The 24,337-nt window shown below is 40.8% G+C and overlaps 1 protein-coding gene across 1 annotated transcript; it reads right to left on the bottom strand.

Moving 5' to 3' along the window:
- Positions 1–204: 204 nt before the first annotated feature.
- TOMM70 (translocase of outer mitochondrial membrane 70) lies at positions 205–23,497 on the bottom strand. Its single transcript, XM_066340921.1, has 12 exons — positions 23,229–23,497; positions 14,697–14,870; positions 13,458–13,584; positions 10,877–10,986; positions 9,419–9,567; positions 8,068–8,275; positions 7,328–7,462; positions 6,056–6,163; positions 4,825–4,941; positions 3,885–3,982; positions 3,236–3,358; positions 205–2,321 (listed from the first exon to the last, which is right to left on the bottom strand). Exons 1-12 carry the CDS (start codon positions 23,475–23,477, stop codon positions 2,168–2,170), a joined length of 1,752 nt encoding a protein of 583 aa, XP_066197018.1. The 5' UTR covers positions 23,478–23,497; the 3' UTR covers positions 205–2,167.
- Between the last annotated feature and the right edge of the window lie 840 nt (positions 23,498–24,337).

The following is a 24,337-nucleotide window of genomic DNA, read 5'->3' as shown; positions in this document are numbered from 1 at the left end:
CATACCTCTGTGGGTGACGGAAGCAAGCAGAGATGAGGTTTATTGATTCTATGTCTCCTCCTCATTCTTAAAGGTTGAAGTGAGAGAAGATGACAAGGAATCAGTCAATTATCAGTTCTTCCTAGACTTAGAACATAAGCACACAGCTCACCACTGCAGGGAACACCTTCATCAAAACCTGTTCTTATACATGTCAGAGAGAGGTACTTGAAGGTAGTATTTATTTTTTTCAGTTTACAGGTGGTATGTCATTTACAAAAAAATTACAGACAATGCATCCTTTCAGTGCAGTTTCAAACTAGTTGAAGAACAGGCAGAAGTCTGTGATGATTTGGAATGCTAGTAATTGACAGCACATGCTTTTTCCCTTAATTGATTGGGTGGGGTAAGGAAGGGGGTACAGATGGGGTGATGATGAGGAAATGCCAATATAAATAAGGCCATGCGAATAAAAACTCCTCGGAAAACAGTACTCATCAGTTCTGGCATGTTTTTGTTCTCAAGTAATTGATGCAGAGATTGGAAGTTGGGGAAGATGTTTGACAATTGTTATGTTCAGTGCCCCTAGAAGCTGCCAGTACCTTCCTGTATCTTCAAGTCTACACCACTGCTATGACTTCAGATCACCTAATGAGCTACTGAAATAATGATTAAATCTTTATGTCTACTGTCAAATCCACCATTTGAATACTCAACTGTAGTTGCTGGGAGAAAGGAAGGTCAAGTTGAAAATGCAAGCTGCTGCTGCATGGTGGCACTACTACAGACCAAGACAGTTTGACTACAGCATCATTCATTTCTTTAAAAGGTTAAATACATGAGACAATTCACCGCAAACAAAACTATGATTTCAGGATGGAAAGAAGCCCAAACTAATAAGCCACTACATCATTCGCATGAGGTTTGTCCAGCCACATCAGTCCAGGGAAAGGCAAGATGGACTGACTGACTTCCACACCAGAAAGAATCCAAAGCAAGAGGGCCCTCTGTGAAGTTCTATCAAGAGGAAAACTATTTCATAATTTGCCCATCTACTGTATGCAGCACAATTGCTTCCCTTCTACAGTATTTGTAATCTTGGACAAGACAGGGTGTACAAAACAAGGAAATGAGTGCAGATTGCAAATCCATTATTGGAAGTTTGAACCTATGCTTTGTTCCTTATCTCACTTAATCCTGCTAAAGGGCTCTTAAAAGGAGATCATATCCCAGCAGTCTCTAGAGACTGAAGAGAATTTAGATAGTCTATCAGCTGCTACATTTATGCAAAAGCATCAGAGATTACAAAGATTATATGCAAGCATGACCTTACCTTTTGGAGCTTGACTCCCAGCAGTGCTTTCTGTTCTCGGAAGTCCCTCTGAACCCTCCAGAACAATTTCCTGTGACATTCAAGTAAGGACTCCTGCACAAGAATACATTCTTTCTTCCAGTAAAGCCTACACTGAAGCAGTGTAACCTGACCTCCTTGCCCAGCCAACCTTTTTCCTAGCTCTCCTATGCAGTACTCTAGGGCTTTCTGGGGTGAGAATAAGGACTATCAAATTAACTCCCTGATAGCTGCCACAGGACTATTTCTAAGTAAGTTATGCAGAGGGTAGAAGGGAATTTAAGGGAAGATTGTGCATGCTTGCATATATTTACAGGGATCCTCTCCACATTTACTGACTTAAAAAAACCCCTCTATTATTAAAGTTTGAATATTAATTTTTGCAAAATTAAAATCAACCCTCAAGGATTAATTGGATATAAAAAGAAAACTATTTTACAGCACTGACTAGTGTTACCTTTAAAATCAACAGGAAAAAACCCCACATGCTGTAATATTATTTGATAAAGCAAAAATCGCCCACAACATAATCACCCAAAATTAACCAGTGTGAAGTTTTTATTTGCATGGCCAAAATATGTTCCTTTGGTTCCCCTGGAACTTTATTTCCCTTAAAACACTCTAAGGTTTTTACTGCAGAAGGAACAAGATGCAGCACTGCATACTTCCTTGAACAACCACTCCCACAACACCTAAACATTTAACAGATGTAGCAAATGACAACACCATGAACGGGAAAAAACTAAGTTCCACCATTCAGCATGGTCTGCAACAGCGTCTTTAGGGCTGGCTGAAGTGGGCAACTTCACTTTGGGAGGTCGTTTCCTCCTTGTTTCTTTACAGTGTTGGTGGTTTCAATCCATACTTCTTTGCAACTTCTGTCTGGGCATAGGCAGCATCACAGAGTGAGTAGAGGTGGGCCATCTCCATTTCTGATTTGGCCAGGTTGATAGCTTTGTTGAACATCTCAATGGCTTTATCCAGATTACCTCTGAAATAAACAAAAATTTAGCCCAGTTAAGACTGCCAAAGCAATCTTGTCATCTCTAAAACATCTCTTTTCTTTCAGGACTTACACTCTCCACCATTAATGACTTTGGGAGGAACCACCACAAGAACTTGTGGTGATGCTGAGTAAACTTGAAGAAGTTGTTACTGAGCCTAAGTAACTGGGACAGCTGTCAAACAGCTTTCCTCTTGAGAGTCCCCACAGGTGGTGGTGCAGGATAAAATATTTTCCACAGGACACCAAGTTTACTACAAAGGTAATGCTGGGCAACTGAATGAATTCTCATCTCCCCTGAAAGGATGTAGTATACAAAAGAGGAAAACTAGCACAGACGGAAGCACATTACTTAAATAGGGAAACGCTTGCAAAATTTCTCATGGCAATAGTTTAAGGACTAGACTATTAAAAAGAGACTTGACTATACTGTCAGCTACACCCTAAACCTTTGCACAGTTGCAGTACAGTGTTACAGAGCAGTGCATTCCTCTTTCCCCCAAGAACTAAGATGGAGTCCTGTTGGCTGCAGGAGAAAACAGCACAGGATCCTCAGTACAGACAGTCCAATGTCCAAGAACAACATCAGGTGCACACAAAGCCAGGTAATGATTAAGGAAGTCACTTGAAATGCAGAAAGGATGTATTTAAACATACATGGACTCATCTGCATGTTGTCCATTAAGTATGAAATTGGTGATAAGTTGTCTGATCATAAATCACAATTATGTCACATTGAATGGAGGGCTTTACCTAAAAGTGACAGAACATAAATTGGGACACTGGGCAAGAGCTGGCCTTACAGGACACCAGGGAGAAGATCTCAAGACTTAGGATCCATGAAGAAATTTAAACAACTTCAGAAGTAACTAAGAACTCTCAACACTGCAATTCAGCATTACCTTTGCACTTCAATCGTTCCCATGGTCTCATATGCAAAATCACATTTGTTATCAATTTCAATGGCCTTGCTTATGAGTTCTAATCCTTTGTCTAAATCCTGCTTCCACTGGAGCTGAAGTAAACTACGAGAGAGAGACAATTTCAAACAGGTTTCACATACTCCTCCCAAAACCCTCATCATGATAAGCAAAACCATCTCAAATGTATAACATATTTAATTTCTAATGCAGGTACACAGTAACTTAGTAACTTCACGACTTTTAAAAACACCTGTGTGAAAGTCACTTTCATTAGCCACTTTACTTTTTACTGCTTTAATGACTCAAAAATTTTTCCCAAGAGGACTTGGTACATGCTGTTTTATAAAACAAAAAAGTTTGACACAAAGCTGAAACTAATAGGGCTAAAGAAAAGGTCAGATATACTTCAAGCAGATACTCAATTATTAGTTAACACTGATGATACTTTCTGGAAACTTATTTGCAGCTTAGAGAAGACAAAATATAGAGTTACATTTAAGAGCACGAAGATGCTTTCACAAATTTATTTTTCCTGGCTAAACTTCTAAACATAAACATTAAATTCAGGTTGGTTCATCTAAATACACCAACTGCTCTCAACAAAAAGGACTGCAAATTCAATACATACCCTTTATGAACATATGTAGTGGCATTGTCTGGCTCAAGGTCAATGCATTTATCATACATTTCATCAGCCTTGCCAAACTGCTGTTGATCAGTTAGTGCCTGAATCAAAAGAGAAACCTGTTTGTCAATAACCATGGACTCTGCATTCAGCTAATTCTAATTAAAACTGTATTGACAACTGCATGTAGTTCATTTATGGCAGAGCAGGCCAGGCACATCAGCTACCAAAGTTTCAAAATTAAGGCTTTTTGGAAAGCTTTGCTTCTGAAGGAAAGCTTGGTGCTTTAAGTGCACAAATTACTGACCACACTGTCACCTGTAATGCGAGATCCACAAGCAACATGCTGTGTGCTGTAAATAAAAACAGTTCTAAAAGTCTGTGCCTGCAAGCTTCAACTTTTCCTTTTTCAAATATACTTCTTTCAGAAGGAAATGCATATATATTGCCAACCTACTTAAAATCAGAATGTCTCATGCTTCCTACTAAAACCAGCAGTATGTTCTTAGAGAAGGAATTAGCCTGTTACAAGTGTACTCCAAGCAGCTGTTCTAAACCACTACATGCCACTGATAGCAGAACAAAAACGTCACCCTAGTTCCACACATCTGACTCTCAAATTACCCAGAGAATCCCTGACATTCATCAACTGAGATGCCACACACATGCAGGAAGGAGGGAATCATGCGGGAATAACCTCTGTCTCCCAATAACCACCCTCAACTGTCATTACTTATAACCTGCTCCACCAATACTCCCTGTACTTCCTCTGCCCCAGAACACACATAACCATAAATGCAAGTAGCTTATTCCAGGCAGCATCTTTTATCTCAGTCAGAAATCAGTGTCAAAAATCTTCATCTGTTCTTTGAAGGAATGTTATATCCAAGATAAAAAAGTACAAGAGAATGCAGCATTTTCTTTAAGAGAGAGAAAAACATACCTGAGCATAGAGTGCATAGCCCTCGGCACACTTTGGAAATTTTTTAATGACATCTTCAAAGCCTTTCATGGCTGCTTGCACAGTCAAAGCATTACTTCCTGTATAAGCCTGGCGATACTGTTCCAGGAAAAAAAAATTAAAGAAAAAAAATTACACCATCACCAGACTGAAAAAAAAAGCTGATCAGGCCTCTACCTACCTCCCAAAGAGTTGCCTGCCTCATCATAATTCAAAGTTATTTTACATAAGCTGAGAGAATTTGGGTTGTTCAGCCTGGAGAAGAGAAAGCTTTGGGGTGATCAAATTGTGGCCTTCATATATCTGAAGGGGGCCATGAGAAAGATAGAGAGGGATTTTTTGCAACAGCATGTAGTGACAGGACATGGGGGAATGGATTCAAATTGAAAGGCAGCAGGTTTAGATTGGATATTAAGAAGAAATGCTTTATTGTAAAGGTGGTGAGACACTGGAACAGTGCCCAGTGAAGCTGTGGATGCTTCATTCACGGCACTATTCAAGGGCAGGTTGCATGGGACTCTGAGCAACCTGGTCTAGTGGAAGGTGTCCCTGTTCATGACAGGGGAGTTGGAACAAGATGATCTTTGAGGTCCCTTCCAACCCAGGCCATTGTATGATTTTGTGCTAAGTTCCAGAAGGTACAAGCCTGTACATCCTACCAAATCTGGTTTTGGGAACCTACTACATGTCCAAATGTCTGAACTTGGAGCAGAAAATGAGTGAAAGAATGAAGTCATAGGGCCTGATAATCGTGATAGCTTCCCTCTATTTCAAATGCTTAGAAATTCCAAACTTGGCATTCCTCCTTGTTCACACCATGCAAAGCTGTCCTGACAAGATTCTTGCACACTGAGTCATTGTACTAGCTTGAAATAGTTTGTTTGCAATTTCTTGATGATGATCATTTTTCCACAATAATACAGCTTTATTAAAATCAATTTTATGTGCTATAATTAGAATCAAGATTTTTGTTCCTCTCCCATAGAACAGAAAAAATGTTCTACTGTTTGAACAATGAGTGTTTCAGAAGGAAAGCAGCAAACCCATACTCCAACTGAAGAAACTGCTGCATTATTCCTTTACCTTATTATTAAAAGACAGAGATGTGTATTGCCCTACTTTCCCATTACATTGGAATAAACCAGAGAAACAGAGTGTTTTCCAGAACTCTTTAAAGCAAAAGCACCCAGACAAACCCCAGCATGTTACCTACCAGAGCGAAACATTTCTGTGCTTGCGCCAAGGCAGAATTGGGTCGCAATCGGATACATTCATCAAAGTCTTCCACAGCCTCCTCAATTTGGTCAAGCAGGATTTTCAACTAGCCAGAATGAAAGAAAATCCTATTTCTCTATTTCATCTGTGCTTCAGACACTTACATGATAATTCAATTAGCATCAGTTACTTGTATCATCCCCAGCTCAGTTGCAGGACTGTCTAGAAACCTACAAAACCCGTAACTAAAAATCTCTGCCATAATGTACTATCAAAACCACCAGTGAAACTTTGGCTACACAAGCAGGCAATGACCCTGTGTAGGGATTGAGAATGCTTGCATTTTAGACTATTGCCATCACTGCATCAGCATTATGACCAATCTCCAAAATTATGCCATATTTTCTCAAGTTGTTTTGCCTCTCTGTAGCCAGTATCTGTGGACTATTTGGACATTGAAACATTTCAGCTTTTCTAGCTTGTATTTCAACTTCTTTTGTTGGGTTGGGGTTTTTTGGTTTTGTTTTGACATTCTTACTCCTCCACAGGAGCAGAGTTCACTTCATCATTCTTTTACTTTACTGTGAAGCCACTGTAAAACACAAATTTTCAATCTGCAGACAACTTTCATTCCATTCAGTCAACACATAGCACCATTTTCATTTCTGGGCACTAAAGATATCTAACAAATTCATGGAGAAAAACTCTTGATCCACGGAAGTCTTCCTTACAAATATGACTTAGCCTATCTGGATATTCTAGTGTTTCTTTTTTACTTCCAGTACCATTCATCTCACACATCTGTGGCTGCAGGCTTCTCTAGGGCTAGAAATTAGTCAAGGACACGGCAGTGTCACAAGGCAGAGAGGGATGAGCTGAAGAGATACAGGTCCAGGGCACAGTGCTGCAGATGTTATCAGGGACACACTTCCTCTGCTGTAACAAAGCTTCCTGCTGTGCAGATGATGTTCTGCCATCCAGGCCCCTTCACAGAACAGCTTTTATCTGCTGTAAATGTACACAAGCCCCAGTACTTCTAAGTCTCAGTTCATACTGATAAAGGGCTTTCCTATAGCTAGAGAAATAAACTGGTTCTGCCTGACCTGAACCTCCAAAACAGACTCTGTGTTTATCCCACCAAAGTTCCCAATCAGGAGTTCATGTTTTTCTGCCACAAACAGTATAGTGTCTCCAACAACACCGTTTTTCCTTTCAGTGTGTACTGACTGAAATAGCCAAGTGTTGGGAGCAAATCTCTGATGTTTCTTACTTGTCCTCGATGGTGGTAAACATCAGCATTCTGAGGATCAATGTCAGCAGCCATATTGAAATCCTGGGTGGACAGCATAGGCTGCTGCTGCTGCATGAACATACTGCCCCGTTTGATCAGAGCATTGGCTCGCAGCTGCAAAACACCATCAGGGAAACATCAGCCACCCCAGTGCTTCTCCACATTTAAGGCATTGTTACAATCACAGTCAATTTCTCATTTGACTAGTTTCTACCACTGACAGGTTTCTATTATTCTAAGCAGGAATAAGTTTCATATTGACCCTAAATGAATGAGATCCCTTACTTAACTTAAAAAATGTCAGCCTATGCTTCCATTTCAGTGGATTTCCAAGCCCCCACAGTATCTTTCTCAATTCCTATGTTTACAAATACACTAGTGCTTTCTGAAGCAGCTGAATATGCAAGTGCAATTAAGGTTTTTCACTTATCCAGAGTGGATAAGCCTCCAAGTCATTCAACTTCCCTCATTCTTTAGTTCGTGCTACTTATCACTTTTAGTTTGCACTACTTATCACCTTTAGTTTGCACTACTCATTACAGCTGTCTGAAAAATCAACAAGCCCTTGAAAAAAATTTTTTTCAGAAACAAAACAGTAAATAAACCAGAATATTCCCATTAATATATCTGAAAATTTGGACAAACAACTTGGAGTACATTGCAAATTTATCATCTAACTTCTCAATCCCAACTACAATCCAGCTGTGACAGATTCTTACCTTCACATTTGCATCTTCCATGCTGATGACCTGATCTAGGTCTGGTTTGGCAGCACTTGCATTGCCAATAAGTAAGTAGAAAGTAGCTCGCAGAAGCAAAGCTTCTGCCATGTATTTTCCCTTTGCTTCAATTTCTTTTGTGCTTTCACTGATAATTTTGTCATAGTTCTCTTCTTCCATATATTGTTTTGCTCTCAAATAGCCAGAGCTGTAAATGATGTAAGAACAGTTGTATATATACATGCATTCACTGAACACTGCAATTTCCATTCAGATGTTTCATCAAATCATTACAAATACTAACTTGTGCTATACTTTTACAACACCAGCATAGTCCCATTGGAACATCCATTCCTGGATGGAGCCATCATAGATGGAAAACAATCTGCACAAAAACTGGTCAATATTGGAAATTGGAAATAAAGGAGAAAAATAAAGGAGAAAAATGTTTTAAAGGTTTTGAATGTAAGCTTAATTTGTCCCTTGAGGGTTTTTTTTTTCACATGAAGAACAGCAGTAATCTCTGGTTTAAAACAAGAGGGTGGAATTCATGGATACGTGAAATATTAAACCTAGCAATGTGCAGCTTGTATGTGGAAAACATTATTTAATAGCAAAAAATTACAGCACTGCCTTGTTCTCAACTGTATCCTGGATTCAGTGAATCTGCCTGCAGATCAGGACGCTCTCTCTTACTTTAAAAAAAGTCCTAATGCTGTTTGCAATGCTTTCCAAACTGACAGCACTGCTATCTTTCAAAAATAATCTGGAAAGTAGCATAGTAAATTAAAGAACCATTTATGTGGTGCTCAGGCTCCGCTAGAAAAGTACAAAACAAAACCACAAACCCGAGTTTACCTATGCCAGAACAAACTTTTCATTTATGGGCAATTTAATTCCAGAAAGATAAAACACCCTTTCAGCCCCAGTTGCTGTAAATGCGTGTTTTCATTTAACAGTCGCCTTTTCCTAGTTCATCTTCTCCCTGCCAGTCCAAAGGCTGTCTTGCTCTTTTCCCTGGAAATACTCCTTCAGTATAAAGTATTCCTTTCCCCCAAAGCATCATTCAGCCTTCTCCAGTTCTCCAATCTCCTAAGATTTACTGTGATACTGTAGTAAATACTCAACATGTTTTCCCAGTCTCATTGTCCTTCCTCTGCTTAGTGCAAGTTTGGAACTTGCCAGTCAGATTTTACTAAGGTTTCACATGCAACACTGATATTATTTATATTAAAGGAATCTCCATGCCAAGTACTACACAAACAGCAGCATGTTGCACTGAGCAGAATGTCCAAATCACTGAAAACCTAACTGCAGTACCAAACAATTCCCAACTGTACTGTACACTCACTTTTCTTTCACTTCAGAAGCCTCTCCCTCCTTGTCTTTATCTTCATCTGATTTCTCACCCTTAAGCAAAGGCTGGGAAATTATATCATCTGTGAAAGAACTGAAGTAGGATTTAATGAACTGTGGCGAGGGCATCAGAGGCTCCCGATTCTGAAACAGAAAAAGGTAATTCCAAGTCATTAGGTGGTAAGATCAGATGGTTAAGATTGAAATGGATAGCAAACATGATTATTAAAAAAAAAAAATGATGGAAGAATGTATGACTTTCACTACGTCATCTGATAGCCTGATGTTTTGGATTTGCCATTTTGATGTTTAGGGATTCTTTAAGCCTCAGATCACAAAACAGTACTCACCACCAGTGAAAATAAAATGCTGATATTCAGGGAGGAGGGAGATTTTATCTTTCCATGTTTGTGGCTAGAAATAAGGATCCTTAGGATATCATAAGACATTGGGTAGATGTACTAAAGCATTGGGTGCGCACATAAACTGGGTGAAAAATGCAAGCTGGTGATTTAAGCATGAGCCTAAATTAAAGCAGATTCTGAATGGCAGTTTTCTCTTTTCTCCAACATGCCCAAGAGAAGTTGCTGCCATTGTTACAATGGAGACTAATAAGGCAATACCCCAGTTCTGTGTGGAATTTGGCCCAAATATCACACATTTTACTTGAAGTCCCCCAAGTAACACCTCTCAGGTAATGAATCTTTCCTACAGCCAAAAAATACTTATTTAAAATAAACTGCACACAAGAATTACAATTCAATCTCTACTGCAGGAAAATACTGAATATACTCTTCTGAAGCACACCTATCTATGTACACCACACTCATAACACTATTTGTTGTAACCTCTATACTACACATTTACGTGAATTTCTGTAGGAAAGAAATTCAGCATCTCAAAACCAATAGGGGATTTCAGTACTGCAACAACCATCAAAACACAAGCAAGAATGCTTTAATAGCAACCAAGAACGTGTTAGTATCTGTCCCAACCTTTCTGCAAACCTACAGGCACTTAAAATGACTACTCCTGGCTACCCCTATGCTTCCACAGTTCTCTCTTGTGCAGTTTCCAAATATTCATGCATAGATGTCTGTTACAACACATCCAGTTTCCATGGAGTTGCAAGTTCACAAAAGCCCTATGTACCGCAGCACACCAACTTAGGATGTCTCCTGAATGTCATAACAAATTTCATTTTTAAAGGGAAACAACTGCTAGAAGTAGATCTCTCTTCCCTGCTGAGGTTGCAAAAATTCTGGAGAGGTCCCAAAGGAAAATAACATTGGTACAATGGCAACTTTGCAGAAACCAGTTTCTGTCGCGCGTCTTAGGCTTGAGCAGATGAAGACAGTGACTTGTTTACAACAACTGACAGAATGCCAACAACCGACTTTTCAACAACTGCTCAGGTGAAATAACAATTAGTCAGCAGTACCACAAGTCCTACCTTGTACTTCTCTTTGGCCTTTTCTTTTCCAAGGAGTTTAAGAACTTTATCAGCTAATAACATACTTTGCTGGTTTTGGAAGGCTTCTAAAATGCAGACTGCCGTGACATCTAGGAAACAGTGTACAAAAATGAGATTAAAGGAATTCTGACAATCATTGAAGTACGCTATAAAAGGTGCCACTGAGTACAATGAGGGACTGCCAAACTAATACATGTCCTGTTCTCAGGCAAAAGGCTCAGTTTCCACATTGTTGTATTTACTGTATTTTTCAAGACACATATTTGTATCCAAAATTATCTTCCTGGGATAAAAGGACTTCATGACAATGAATGAAAAGAAATTCCACTTATTTTTCTGTTCATGTTTTTATCTAGAGACAAACACACTTAAATGAACAGTGAAAATGTATACCTCTATCATGGCCTTTCACCATTTTGAAACTTTGAGGAGATTAACTATGTTCATAGCATTAAAAGTGCTAATAAAACTTCTCTTGTGGGACTGGTCTTTATTTTCTACTTCTACAATTCACACTCAGTCCCATCTCACTTACTCCTCAGTTTAGGAAATCTGCCTAAATTCTATCTCAAATTTTTCTGCTTACCTCTGTGACTTTGGAAAGGAGCAAGGAGAAATACCTTGCTGGCCTATTTAAAGTGCCAGCCCCTGTCACATGGCTTTCATTCACACAGAGAAACCTCTGCAAATGTTAACCCACTGCTGCCCAAGTGAAGCTTTCCAGTATGAATTGCCCTCTTACCACACACACGTGGTTTCTCTGGATCCTCCACTTAATGTAATGCTACCACAAGTTTTCCCTGTTTTGTTTTCATTTAAACATCAGTGAAAATGGACAGAGCCTAGACTTGAAATTCAAGCAGTGTATTGTCTGAATATGCTTGAAAACCCAATGTCTTGTTCTGGAGTTTTAGTATAGTACTCTAATTCTACACTGCTAGGGGGACTATTAAGCCATCACTTACACAGAAACTCCCTGCACCTCTGGCATGGTGAAGAAGCACATCAGAACATCTGGGAAAATATGGTACCCCTAGAAAGAACGTGTTATACAAACCCAGCAGACACCCTCTGCCAAAAGGCTGCTGCACTCCAGGCTTGGCTGCAGCAGCAACATCTTCCCAAATTATACTGCCAGGAACCACTGGAGGAGTTTTCTGCTGGTAGTGGCTGGGGTTTTGAGGTTTGTTTGGTTTTGTTTTCATTCACTACATGGGCATACCGTACTTCCTGGAATTTTACTGGCCATATGTGGTTGGCAGGTAAAAGCAAGGTTATAGAAAAAGAGTGTAGTTCAAAAAAAAAAAAAAAGAGCAAGAAAGCTTCAAATCTGAAAAAACTGCAAGCAAAAAATCAAATAGAAATCAAGGCTGAAAATAATTGTCATTAACATTACTGGTATTAACACTAATAAGATGTTATATTTAAAACTGTCCTACTGTCACAGGGACACTTGATCTTTCTTGGAACTTTTATCACCTGGCAGCTACCTAAGGCTTAGATTTTATTACAGCACTCTGGAAGTGCAGCAGATACACAGTGGTTGCAAAGGAGCGCACTAAATGAACAAAGTTGTCCTTTTCTAGTCACTATGGTCTCAAAGGGCATAAAGGCATTCTGCCAGCAGATAAACAGATAGATAAAATTTCCACAACTAATTTACCTTCTAATTTGGCAGACCTAATTCTTAGCTGTTACATATAATGAAACTAATTTAATAGATTTGCCAGCCAAAGCACTGCCTTATTTTCTGTCCTTCTTTGATAATGAGCACAGCTGAAAATTTCATTTGTCTTTTAACCTATCAGCAGGAATGATTTCACTAGATGAAATTTATAAGGGTAATTTCAAGCAGTGTAGCTCTAAAGTGCTGTGAGACAACACATCTGACCTGTAGTTCTTAATTTCTATGGCTTCTCAGTGACATCTTCCTGACAGTTCAAAATGTATTGTGTTTAGGAATAGCATTGAAAAGATTTGACACAGTAATTTCTTCTGAATACAAAGTATTAATATTAAAAAAAAATTCAATCTTTTCTGGTTTTTATAAGCTATGCTCCAGAAAAAAATGCTGAAGCTATTCTCCCTCTAATACCACTCCAATGCATTTAAATTACTGCAATACTTTTATTTCTGACCATGTATCTCTTTCTGCAAAAACACTGTCATTTCAGTTGTTGTGTAATTTCTCTAAAACAAACAGAGAAGAAGAAATTCTCTTTACTGCTCGGAAGTACAACTGTTGTCCTGGTCATCTTCTCATCAAATTAGATGAATTCTATTCTAAAGTGAAGGAGTTTTGTGGAAAAAGAATATATTGAGTTGCTACAGTAACAACAATTTCTCAGCAGTCATTTCAGAAGTGAGCAGATAAAAGGTTTCCTCTGACAAAAGAAGAGTATATATTTGCAGAAGCTACAAATGGTTTTAAATACCTAATTCTGTATTATTGTAGCTACAGAAGTAAAACAAAAATACTTCCAGAAGTTGTCATCTCCCAAGCTCTCCAAAGCAGCAGAGCTAATTCCACTTTTAAGAATACACAGCACAAGCCACTCACCTTCTAAACATTCCTTCTTATTGTCTAGCTTCTCATGAGCCTTGGCACGTCTGAAGAGAGCTTTGACATATTTAGGGTTAAGCTCAACAGCCTTTGTACAGTCTTGTGCCACTTCTGTCCATTTTTGCTGTGGGCACAAAAACAACACAGTGAGAGCTCCCTGTGCTTGCTTCCCACAGCAGCTCCAGGGTCACGCGCACCCAGCGGTGCCTGCAGCTCCCAGGGCTCCGCTTCCCCTGGCTTCCCTCTGCTCCTGCAAGGCCCACAGGGGAAACTGCCTGGGCACCGTGGCAAACCACCTGCACCAGAAAGGCCACACAACAGAAACTGAGTTCCTACAAAATACCACACCAGACACTGTGCAAATCCCATGGGAGAAGATAATGAGTTCATGCAAAGATGCCTGCAGGAGGCAACACTGGGACTGAAAGACTGGTGTAAAACAACTAGAAGAAAAAAGATGGAAATATAATGGAAGCAAACAAGATTACCGAAGTGCTAAAACATTTTTAAAAGTTATTTCAATTTATCAAAACAGGCTTTTCTAATAGCGGAACCACATACATTTGGGATTCATTATGGCATGATTTCATGTTAGACAAGAACTAAATCTAACAGCAGATTTATGTAAGCATAGTCTCTCACTTGATACTTCAGACTGTACAAAGCCAACTTTTCCACTCCTTTATACAGCTCACCAACTCGACCTCATAAGCCAATCCATCTTACCATAATAAGCAACACTGGCTGACTTCTAAAATAACACCAAGTATACTCAGCTGTCGAGTAAATGTTACTTCCCCATGTGCAAAATTTAGGCCTTGGCCTTTACTAGGATTTCAATGGCTTTTTTTGTTTAAAGTTTGAAGTATCATCCTTCCAAAATATTTGGCGTTTCACCTTTCTTTCACAGTTAAGCATTCAAGTAGAGAGAAGTAAAATTAACTTACATACAAGAAAATTGTTCCAGAGAATAAGAAATTAAAACTTTGTCTTGGAAGAACAGGATGCATAAGAATTATGTGAGGTAGATTGAGTGTAGTTAACAGAAAATAATTTTATTTACATGTAGAAAAGAATGATGAGCTGAAAAAAGCTGAATGATGAGCTGCAACAGCATCTTGCTGTGAACGCAGCAGATGTTATCACTTGGGACCTTTCACTGGATGAAAGTGACAAAATACAAAATTCATAATGCAACTTTTTACAATAAACACATAATGATCTTCAATTTCTTACCAGTTGTTCATAGGCAGCAGCTCTGTTTTGATAGAAGGTAGAAAGATCAAGGTTTTTCTCAGGAGGACACAGCCTGATAGCCTCAGTATAACACTGAATAGCTAGCTCATATTTTCCTGCTTTAAAGTATTTGTTTCCTTTGTTCTTGGCTGCTTGGGCTCTACCAAGAGGACTCTGAAAAATAAAGTGAGAGGTCAGTTCAGATTAAAAAGGCATCACAGCACACAAGCTATGCACTTTAGGGCTCATCTTCAAAGATATAAAAATGGACCTGAGTTGTAAATTGTAGCCTAGACTTCTGAAAAATCTTACTGATTTCAATTCCTGGAAACACACAAGAATTTTATTTTGTAAGTGTATCAGATAGGAGACAACCTCTTCACAAGATTCACTACAATGGTAATAAACAATGCAGTGATTTCTGTTTGGAAAGCTAAACAGATTATAATCTTTTTACATGGCTGGTGATCAGAAGAACTAATGAGGTAAGTTGTTTCTCCAAAGGCTAAATTTGCCAAGACAACAAGGCCCTCAAAGCAATTCAAACAGAAGAGTTTCTTTCTGAAATACATACAGCCTGTAAGATTCAGACTATGAATTAAATATGGAAAACATTTTGTGGAAAGACCTACTGAGAAAGACAAATAACGCCTGTAGGGAAAATAAAGCTGGTTTGCCTTTCATGCACTAGGCAAATCAACTTCATAGCTGCCTCCTATACAGCTTCACACACTCTACTTCATGCAATGACAAGTGTTGGACCATCACCATCTTAGCAGGGGATGGGCAACTTTGTTGACTGGCCTGAGATCCTGCTAAATTCATCTTTATGTTCTGCACCACATATTGATGATCTGTATTTCTGCAGAAACTAACATTGCTACCTACCTGAAACCCCTGGATTTACTAATCAGTTATCAAATCTTGTGGTTTGTAAGGGATCAGATCTAAAAATGCTCCCTCAATAAAACGGGTGTGACCCACATTCAAGAAATAAGGGATAGAAAAGATTCTAACATTGATCTTCTGGATTTCTGCTCCTCTGTCACAGCCTTGCTTCATGGACATTTTGGGGCAGTTCTGCCAGACCAAAATGAACAGAAGTATGAGCACACATGCCATTCTACCAACCTTTCTGAGGAGGGAAAGGCTGCAGACTGGGGGCAGCAGTGCCTTTAACAATAGTTGCAGGATTCACTACATATCATATGCACTTCAGATCATCGAGGATTTGGTGGGAATTATCCCCACTGCTCTTAGACCATACTTCTGCCTCCTCTACCCACTTATCCACTGCCAGGCCCAAACTGAACACATACAGACAACCAGACAGCTGTAACATACATTTGAAAGCAACTTTGCATTTCATTTGTCCATTCCCCTTAATGTCTGCTCACTTCATTCCAACTTGATCATTTTTTGCATCTAAGTACTTTAAAACTGAAAACCTGAGGGGAAGCCAGGACTTGCTCTACAACCTGTCTTTTAAGGCCTGGATCCCTATCCTGGCAGGAGAGAATCAGATAATGGGTACTAGCCTATGTTCTTACATTAAAGTAGGCATCCAAATAGTACAAAAGTATCTTACAGGCATTCTCCTGAGGGGAGACTTACAAGTGAAACCATATAAGGGAGTGAATTTCTTAAATATCCCTACTGCCAGCAAAGCTCTTCTCTCACAAGTCATTAATCACTGGGCTCACAGGAAATCAATCTGCACCATCTTTATTCTTCACAGAACAAGGCAATCTGCAAGGCTTTCAGACTTTTCTATTGTAAAGCTTCAAATTTAATTTGATGAAAGATTATTAACTTCACCCCATACACTGTGCATAACTCTATGGAACTCTAAGCCAAAATTAGAGTGCAACTATTTTTACTGAGAAAAGTAAGAGTGCATCTGATAAGTTGTTTCTCTAAAACTTAACCTAAGTCTCAAAAGGTTAGATTTATTTTGAGTAGGTCTTAAATTTACTTCCAAATACAACAATGCTTTTCTTTTAACAAAGGGAAGGGTTATGCATTATGTGCAAACTTAAATGCATGCTAATCAACTTGAATTTTTCCTTGTGCATTTCTAGAGCAAACCACATTAAAAATGCCTTTGTGATAGCACTAATAATCTTACAAATAATAATCTTACAAAATTCAGTGCTGTTCCTATTAACTTGGGTTGAAAAACACATAATATGGACCATGTGTTCCCAGTGTGAAAATTATTTAAGAGTGCAGAGATTAAGCCTCAGGGCAGCTAGATTACTAATTTATGATCATTCCCAATTGCTTCATCTCAGGGATCTCCTATCCCAGCACGTGCCCCAGGCTGAGCAGTCCATGCACTCCATCCCAGGCATGCTGAGAGCCCTGCCTCACAGCCCTGGAGTAAATACACAGCTACAGATGAGGACTGCTGGATAACACCCAGTGCAACAGCTGCTCTGGTGTCAGGTGTGGGAACTGTAACTGGAAACAGGACACAGGCAGGTCTGGCGCCCTCACTGGTGCTCTGCCAGTTTTTAGGAAGCATCGAGCCTTCAGACAAGCCTACAAAGTACACACAACAGTGATCAAAAACTTCAGAGATTACAGACATGAAGCAGAAGCTATTAACATCAGTAACTCCGTTATGGGAGTAAACTTTTAATAACAGTTGCAAGATCAGAGACCACGCAACCAATGGTACAGAAACGAATCATGGAACATTTGCTATCCTTGACTATCATTGCTAACATTGACTATCCTTGGTTACCCTCTGCTGTAGCCATTGCATGAGACAAGAAATGCAGGGGTAAGGAGTCAGAACTTAGAGCACAACATGCTCTCATGCAATAGTCACCAGCAGTGCCCAAGGCAAGGAAGAAATCAGCTTGTTTGTTTATGCTGTCTTAAACTAGGCTGCTTGCTCTGAAAGATGTTTTATCACCCTTACTCAAACTACTCTGCTGTAGCCCTCAGTATGCACCCAAAACACCACCAAATCTAATGTATGCTTTTGTTTGGTTTGGTGGGGTGTTTTTGTTTGTTTGTTTGTTTGTTTTTTGTTTTTTTGTTTTGGTTTTTTTGGGTTTTTTTCTTTTTTTTCTTTTTTTCTCTTATTGATTTGAAGGTTATTTGGTAGTTGATTATTAAGAAAAAGATATTAAAGAACTCACGTCACATTATATGCTGCAATACCTTTCCATGATAGCACAAATAAGAATATGAAAATTAATTCTTCACATAACATGAAGGTTTATCAAGCCCTAAATTTAACCCTTACAGAATTTTAAAGCATATTTTTAAAAACTCCTTTTCAATTGCGACATTGGGCATACACAAGATGTGTACATAAGAAACTGATCATGCAAACAAACTTAATGTACCTCATGCACAACTAATCAGAAACCTCATTCTTCCATTTTCTCGCCAAACTAATTATCCTAGACATTATTTTCCAACTTCACTGCTTTTTCTTCACCTGACCAACTGCCATCCTATATGGCACACTGGACATTTTTTATCCCCAAGGTAAAGGTCCATATAGAGCAAGAAAAACTCTCCATTTTGTCATCCTCTGGTCAAAGAATCTGTGTAACAACCAGACCAGCTCAATAAAATGAATTTAAGTTCATAACAGCTCAATAAAACAAGTAACTCAGAAGTTATCTGCAGCTACACAAAACATAACATCTCAGGACTGCCCTCAGCAACTGTTCATTAACAAGTCTTAGAATAGAACTTAAGCCAAAGAACACTTGTGAAATTGAGTTATCAGTTATCCAGGTACCTGAACAAGCAGATTGCTAACTGACAAAAGAATAAATAACACTGACAAAATTTTCTTAACTTCTACTTTAGCCTCAGCAAATGCGCTTTCCTCACAAAATGTTCAGAAACTGCATGCAAACAGCAACTTAACAGCAAGAGACTGCCAGCTACAACAATAATAATGCTTATTAATTCCCAACAATAGCAGTATTGTTAAACTACCAGTTCAGAAACCTTATATATTTCAGGGAGACTGAATTATTCAAAGCAGAACAAGAAATTTCCTGCCAGCCAATGATGACAGTGATTCACAACAGAAGCACAAGCAAAGAGTTTCAGCGTTTTCTTTTGGCTGAAAAGGATTTACATGAGCCCTTATCTGACAGATGACATGGAGGGCAACTACTGTTTCAGCCATCTTAATTCAACCCGCAAAAAAAATAAAGCCTTGGTCTAGACCTCTTTTTCGTCCTTTCCGAGTGAGAGAATCCTCTTAATGAGATGAGGTACAAGGAAAAATAAAATCCTGTTCTCTTCTAAATATCTACCTTTCCACTACTTTTTTTTTCTAAAGTTCATCTCAAGTCTTTTTTCAAAGAAATGCATTAACTGAATATAAATGGTTTTAAAAGTCTCTTTAGCACTAAAATCACAAGAAAAAGTATGTTTATGTGAACTTTAGAAATTAATTCGAAGCACAAGCAAGGATGTATTTTACTCAGAAAAAAATGAAATTAAGTTTACAGGACAAATTCATAGTGTTCTCAGTCACTCACCTTCCTGCTAAATGAATTTGCCATCCACTCCTTCCATGATTAAGCCAAGAATCTAACAATTGTTTCACTGCTATTACACACACATTTAGGAGTTCTCTACACCTATCCACTACAGCTAGCATGAAACAGAAGACTTACAGTAAGCTGACAGTGAGAATTATTAAGCAACAGGTGCACAGTACAATAGAAATGACGCTGCAGTTACTTTGCTTAGATCAATTTACAGTAAGGACCAATGTGAGTGTATCTAGACTAAGGGGCTCAACTTGTTCATTTCCTGATCTAATGTCATGGCAGTGAGGGAGGCAGCATTCAGCAATTGCTACTAAAACAGATCCTGGAAAGAAGCCACACTGGTTGGCTGCTGCTCCAGATATGTGGCACCACAAAGGCCGAGGAGTTTGTCACGTTCACTCACCGCTGCACTCAAGGACAGCTCACAGAAAAGTACACAGAGACAGGGAACTGCTGTGGACCCCAATGGCTCTGTCTGCAATACACAAGGCCACCCAGGTGACCTCCTCTCACACCAAACACAGGGTCACCCTGTGAACTTGCTGAAAGAGTTAAGGGGTGAGATTTGGACTATCACAGAGCTGCAAAAGGAATTGATTCCAATTTCAGGAGAAAAAAATATTGAAGCAACCAATACATTATCTCACTGACTAATCAGTGCTCACTCTTGTAAGACAAGGAGGGTATAAAAAGCTGCTAAGAATTCATCATGGAGTAAGTTAAAAAAAATTTAATCAATTGGGCACTAACTAAAGCAATATATGCAAAGTACTCTGTGTTTTAGTTACACAGTGCTCCCTACAAACCAAGAGAGTACATAAAAAACAACAGCTACTGAGTGACTAAAACACATTCCATCTAAATTATAAGAAACAATGACAATTGTCATGAATAGATGCAATTTGGCTTCACGACCTTTGAGCCATCCGTAGATGCGGTTTTATCATCATCACTTAACTGGTCCAATAATGCCAGTTTACTTTACTTTAAGGAGCTGTGCTTACAAGAGAAGGAATCTCAAAAGTAGTTCAGCTTTTCTCAATATAGCACCTGTGCTAAGGGCTTCTGCCAACACAATGTCAGTCACAGATCACACACTTGGCCAGTGCATAGATGTCAGGAGAATCCTCTGGTGCAGACACAGCCTGGGAAAAAAGTGGGAGGCCTGTGCAGCAAGTAAAAGTAAAGTCTGAATTGCATGCAAAATAGTAACAAGTCTGAATAAAGAACAGGGAAGATATTCGACTTTACATATTTTTAAAAAATAAAGAAAAAAACTTCAAGTTTGTGTATTCAGAAACAGTGACCAGAACATCAAATGGATAAAGGGGCTGATTTAATGAAAAGCAAAAAAGTCCTAAGTTACATTTATGAGTAAAAGAATAGTTAGGTGACACCGCTGTTGGTAGCAGAATCATTATTGACCTATGTGTTTACCAAAAGATTTTCCTCTTGTATTTCAACTGTGAAATGAATTATCGGCTCTTAATTCACTGTGCAGACTTGGATGTGAAATCCAAGTTTCAAAAAACACCCCATCACGTTAGAAAGGCAGACTGGTACAATACGGGTAGTTTTACAAGTGAAGCATCTGCAGTGGTTGTATTTTCAATCATGGGTCTTATCACTAATATCCATATCTAATATAATATGAGAGGAAACACAAAATCTACATGGCATCGTTGCTTTGGATATGAGTAACAGGAAGACAATCCTGCACACACACATAAAGCAGTCCAGGGAACTTGCAGCCACATTTATTTTCCTGATGCAGCCATATTTTGACCAGCATGACAATTATCTCATGTAATCAATCAAATATGATAATTTCTGCAGCTTTCCTAAGCAATATCTCTCATTTCTTTACAGTGTAAGCAATTACACTCTTCAAGAAACTTTGCATCAGGTCATACCATTCAACGTATTCTTAAATGCACAGAGCCTTCTGGTAATTCCATTTGTGGAGCAACATACAATATTTTAAACCAAATGCTACATAAGTGTTTTAAATGTTTTAAGTGCTTCCTTCCTACAACTGCAGAATGACTACCAACCCCTGGATATTGCTGGAATTCAGAAACACAATCAGGAAACACAGAGTGAACGCACTAACAGGAAAGTCACTGCAGCAAGACAAAGGTCACGAGCAGCCTGCAAACCAGAGCACATACACAGCAAGCACTCTCCCATAAATACACCAGAAGCTGTTTGCAGCCACGAGCCAAAGCTACTACAGTAAACAGTCTGAATTTGTCCTCTGTACACAAGTTGTTCAGTACTGTTTGGTGCCCAGGAAGAAACAAATCACTGCATTCAAGTAACTGCCTCAAGGTCCAGCGTCGGTTTTACAGCTCACAGTGCTTCCAGGAATGCCCCAGAGCAGCTATGATTCACTAGCTGGGGAAGTTGCCACCTTCCTCACCACTCCGATGTGTGCCCGCCCAAGCGTGTCATTCCTCGTCACTCAAACCATGAAGGTTAAACTGACTTTTTCCAGTCTCTGAGAGGTGATTTTTTTTTCTCTCCTGACCATTTCTGATGGGAAGCTTAAACTGTCGGACAGTTCAAAGCATTTTGGGTGATACACAAGAACAGGAGAAGAAAATGCAGTATGGAATATTCTCACTAAAGCAAATCCCTTTGTCAAATCTGTGACTTTAAACGTGCTTGCCAACTGCAACCTCACCTCAGTAATGCTGCGTGACTGGCAAGGTACATCTGGGACTGCAGATGTGCAGAAAGTGCATCTTAGAGGTATTTTTTCAAATACAGATATACAAGAGAACCATGGGTCCAATCTGGACTCTGATCTTAAACATTGTCCTTGAGCTTTTGCACAGACCATTTTGTCTGAAAGTTCTCAGAATGGTAATTTACAACAGGATAAATGTATGTTTTGAGACCACGCCTACTCTGGTAAATTCTACACATTAAAGTCTCTGCTGCATAGACGGTGTGGCTTCTATATTTTCATGGAACACACTCCCATTTTAAAATTATCTTGGCTGTGTTTCCTTTCCACTCTGCTGTATCCAGCATCTCACACACAACAGATCACAGACCTGTTCAAAACACTGCTCCTGCAAGAAACTTACTCACAGCTATTCTAGACCTCAGAGGCAGAGGTACGCTCCCCCCTCAGCACAGATCCATGCTCAGCCACGTGATGAGAAGATGCATTTGGCAATGCCTGATCTTAGAACAAAATACTGCCAATCCCTGTGTGGTGAGAGAACTGCCACCATGAATGCCCAGCTAAGAGCTCTGTGGGTGAGAGACACGGAGTGCCAGGAACATGTCCAGCCAAGGGTGACAAACATGATTTAAGGGACTGGAGCATCTCTCATAGGAGCAAAACCTAAAGAAGAATGGCCTGGTCAAGCCTTGAGAAGAGATGGCTTAGAGAGGACCTCATCAATATCTATCAGCATCTCAAGGAAATGTTTCAGGAGGATAGGTCCAGGCTCTGCTCGGTAGTGCCAAGCAATGGGACAAGAAGCAATGGGCAGAAACTGATGTACAGAAGTTCCACCTGAACATGAGGAAGAACTTCTTTACTGTGCAGCAATAGGCTGCTCAGAGAGTGTGCGGGGTCTCCCTCACTGGAGATATTCCAGACCTTCCGGACACAATTCTGTGCGATGTTCTCTGGGATGGCCCTGCTCGACCCCGGAGGATGAACCAGATGACCCACTGGGGCCCTTCTGACCTGCCCAATCTGTGATTCTGTGACCTGCCGGGCGTGTCACACAGGGCATGACCAGGATGTCACCCGAGCTCCATCCCATCAGACGCCCGCTCCTCGGTGGGGACCGGCCCCCCGACAGCCGCTTGCCGGGCCGGGCCGGAGGCCTGTCGGGCCCTGCCGCCGGCAGACAGCAGCCCGGGCATCCCCACGCTGCTCCGGGCGGCCCGGCCGGCCGAGGGACCCCGGCTCCCCGCGCGGCGAGCACGGCCCCTGACGCCGCTACAGGCGGCGCCGCTCCCCGCTCACCATCTCCTCGTGTCCGGGCCCGTCGGGCTGCCCGGAGCCGCCTTCGCCGCCGGGCCCGGGGCTCGCCCGCCCCTCGGGGGTCTTCCGCTCGCTCGCGCCCTTCCCGCGCCGCGCCGCCCGCCGCCCCCACAGGTAGATCGCGCCGGCACCCAGCAGGACGGGCGCGCCCAGCACCAGCGCCAGCTGCCAGCGGGACAGCCCGGCGGTGCCGCCGCCGCCCGGAGCCTCCACGGGCTTCGAGGCGGCCATGACGCCCGGGAGGAGGAGGAGGAGGAAGGAGGGCCAGCGGACACGCGGGGCGCGCCGGGAGGGCGCGGGAAGGCCGCCGCTTCCGCCCGCCCGCAGCGCCCCCTGTTTGTACGGAGGGCACCCGCAACCCCTGAGCGGGAGCCCGGGCGGGGCCGGGGCCGGGGGAGCTCCTGGGAAAACGGCGCTGGAGTGGCCTCGGGGCCGGAGCGATCAGTGCGGCAGGAGTTCTGAGCCGCTTACAGGAGAAGTTGCCAGGAGAGGGCAACGAAGGTGATTAAAAGAATCTTTAAGAAGAAAGGCTGAGGGAGCTGGGCCTGCTTAGCCTTGAGAAGTGACGGCTGAGAGGAGCTCTCCCCAGTGTCTGCAAGTACCTAAAGAGAGGGTACTGAGAAGGTGGATCCAGGCTCTTCTCGGTGGTGCCAAGCACCGGGTAACGGGCAGAAACTGAAGCATAGAAGTTCCACCTGAACATGGGGAAGAATTTCTTTACTGCAGGTGACCGAGCACTGGAACAGGTTGCCCAGAGAGGTTTTGAGGTCTCCCTCACTGGAGATAATCCAGACCTGTTTACACACAGCCCTGTGCCATGTGCTCTGGGATAACCCTGCTTGAGCAGGGAGGTTGGACCAGATGATCCACTGTGGCCTCTTCCAGCCTTACGTGGTTGATTCTCTAATTCTGTGAAGTTTCAGCTGATTCAGACTTTGTAGGACTTTGTACTTGTGTTTTGGAGCAATCCTAGTTGTAAATGAAATCTTTCTGTTTTCTTCCCAGTTATTAATTGAATCTGTCATACAAATAATTTGATATGTAATACTGGAATTTTGTTCATGTGTGTGCCTATGCCTAGTTCAAATCCT

The sequence above is a fragment of the Sylvia atricapilla genome, chromosome 2 (genome assembly GCF_009819655.1).
Source record: "Sylvia atricapilla isolate bSylAtr1 chromosome 2, bSylAtr1.pri, whole genome shotgun sequence".
In the NCBI taxonomy this organism is placed as follows: domain Eukaryota; kingdom Metazoa; phylum Chordata; class Aves; order Passeriformes; family Sylviidae; genus Sylvia; species Sylvia atricapilla.
Note: the sequence above shows the minus strand (reverse complement) of the source record. Positions and strands in the feature narration are given on the sequence as shown.

Bases quoted from the DNA above. Each gene is read 5' to 3' on its own strand.
- TOMM70 (XM_066340921.1), bottom strand. From the start codon at position 23,477: ATGGCCGCCTCGAAGCCCGTGGAGGCTCCGGGCGGCGGCGGCACCGCC. The intron at 7,463-8,067 runs GTAAGAATCTGT...GGTGTTTTGCAG, and splicing joins TGGAAGATGCAAATGTGAAG to CTGCGAGCCAATGCTCTGAT. The intron at 2,322-3,235 runs GTAATGCTGAAT...TGTTTATTTCAG, and splicing joins GGAACGATTGAAGTGCAAAG to AGGTAATCTGGATAAAGCCA.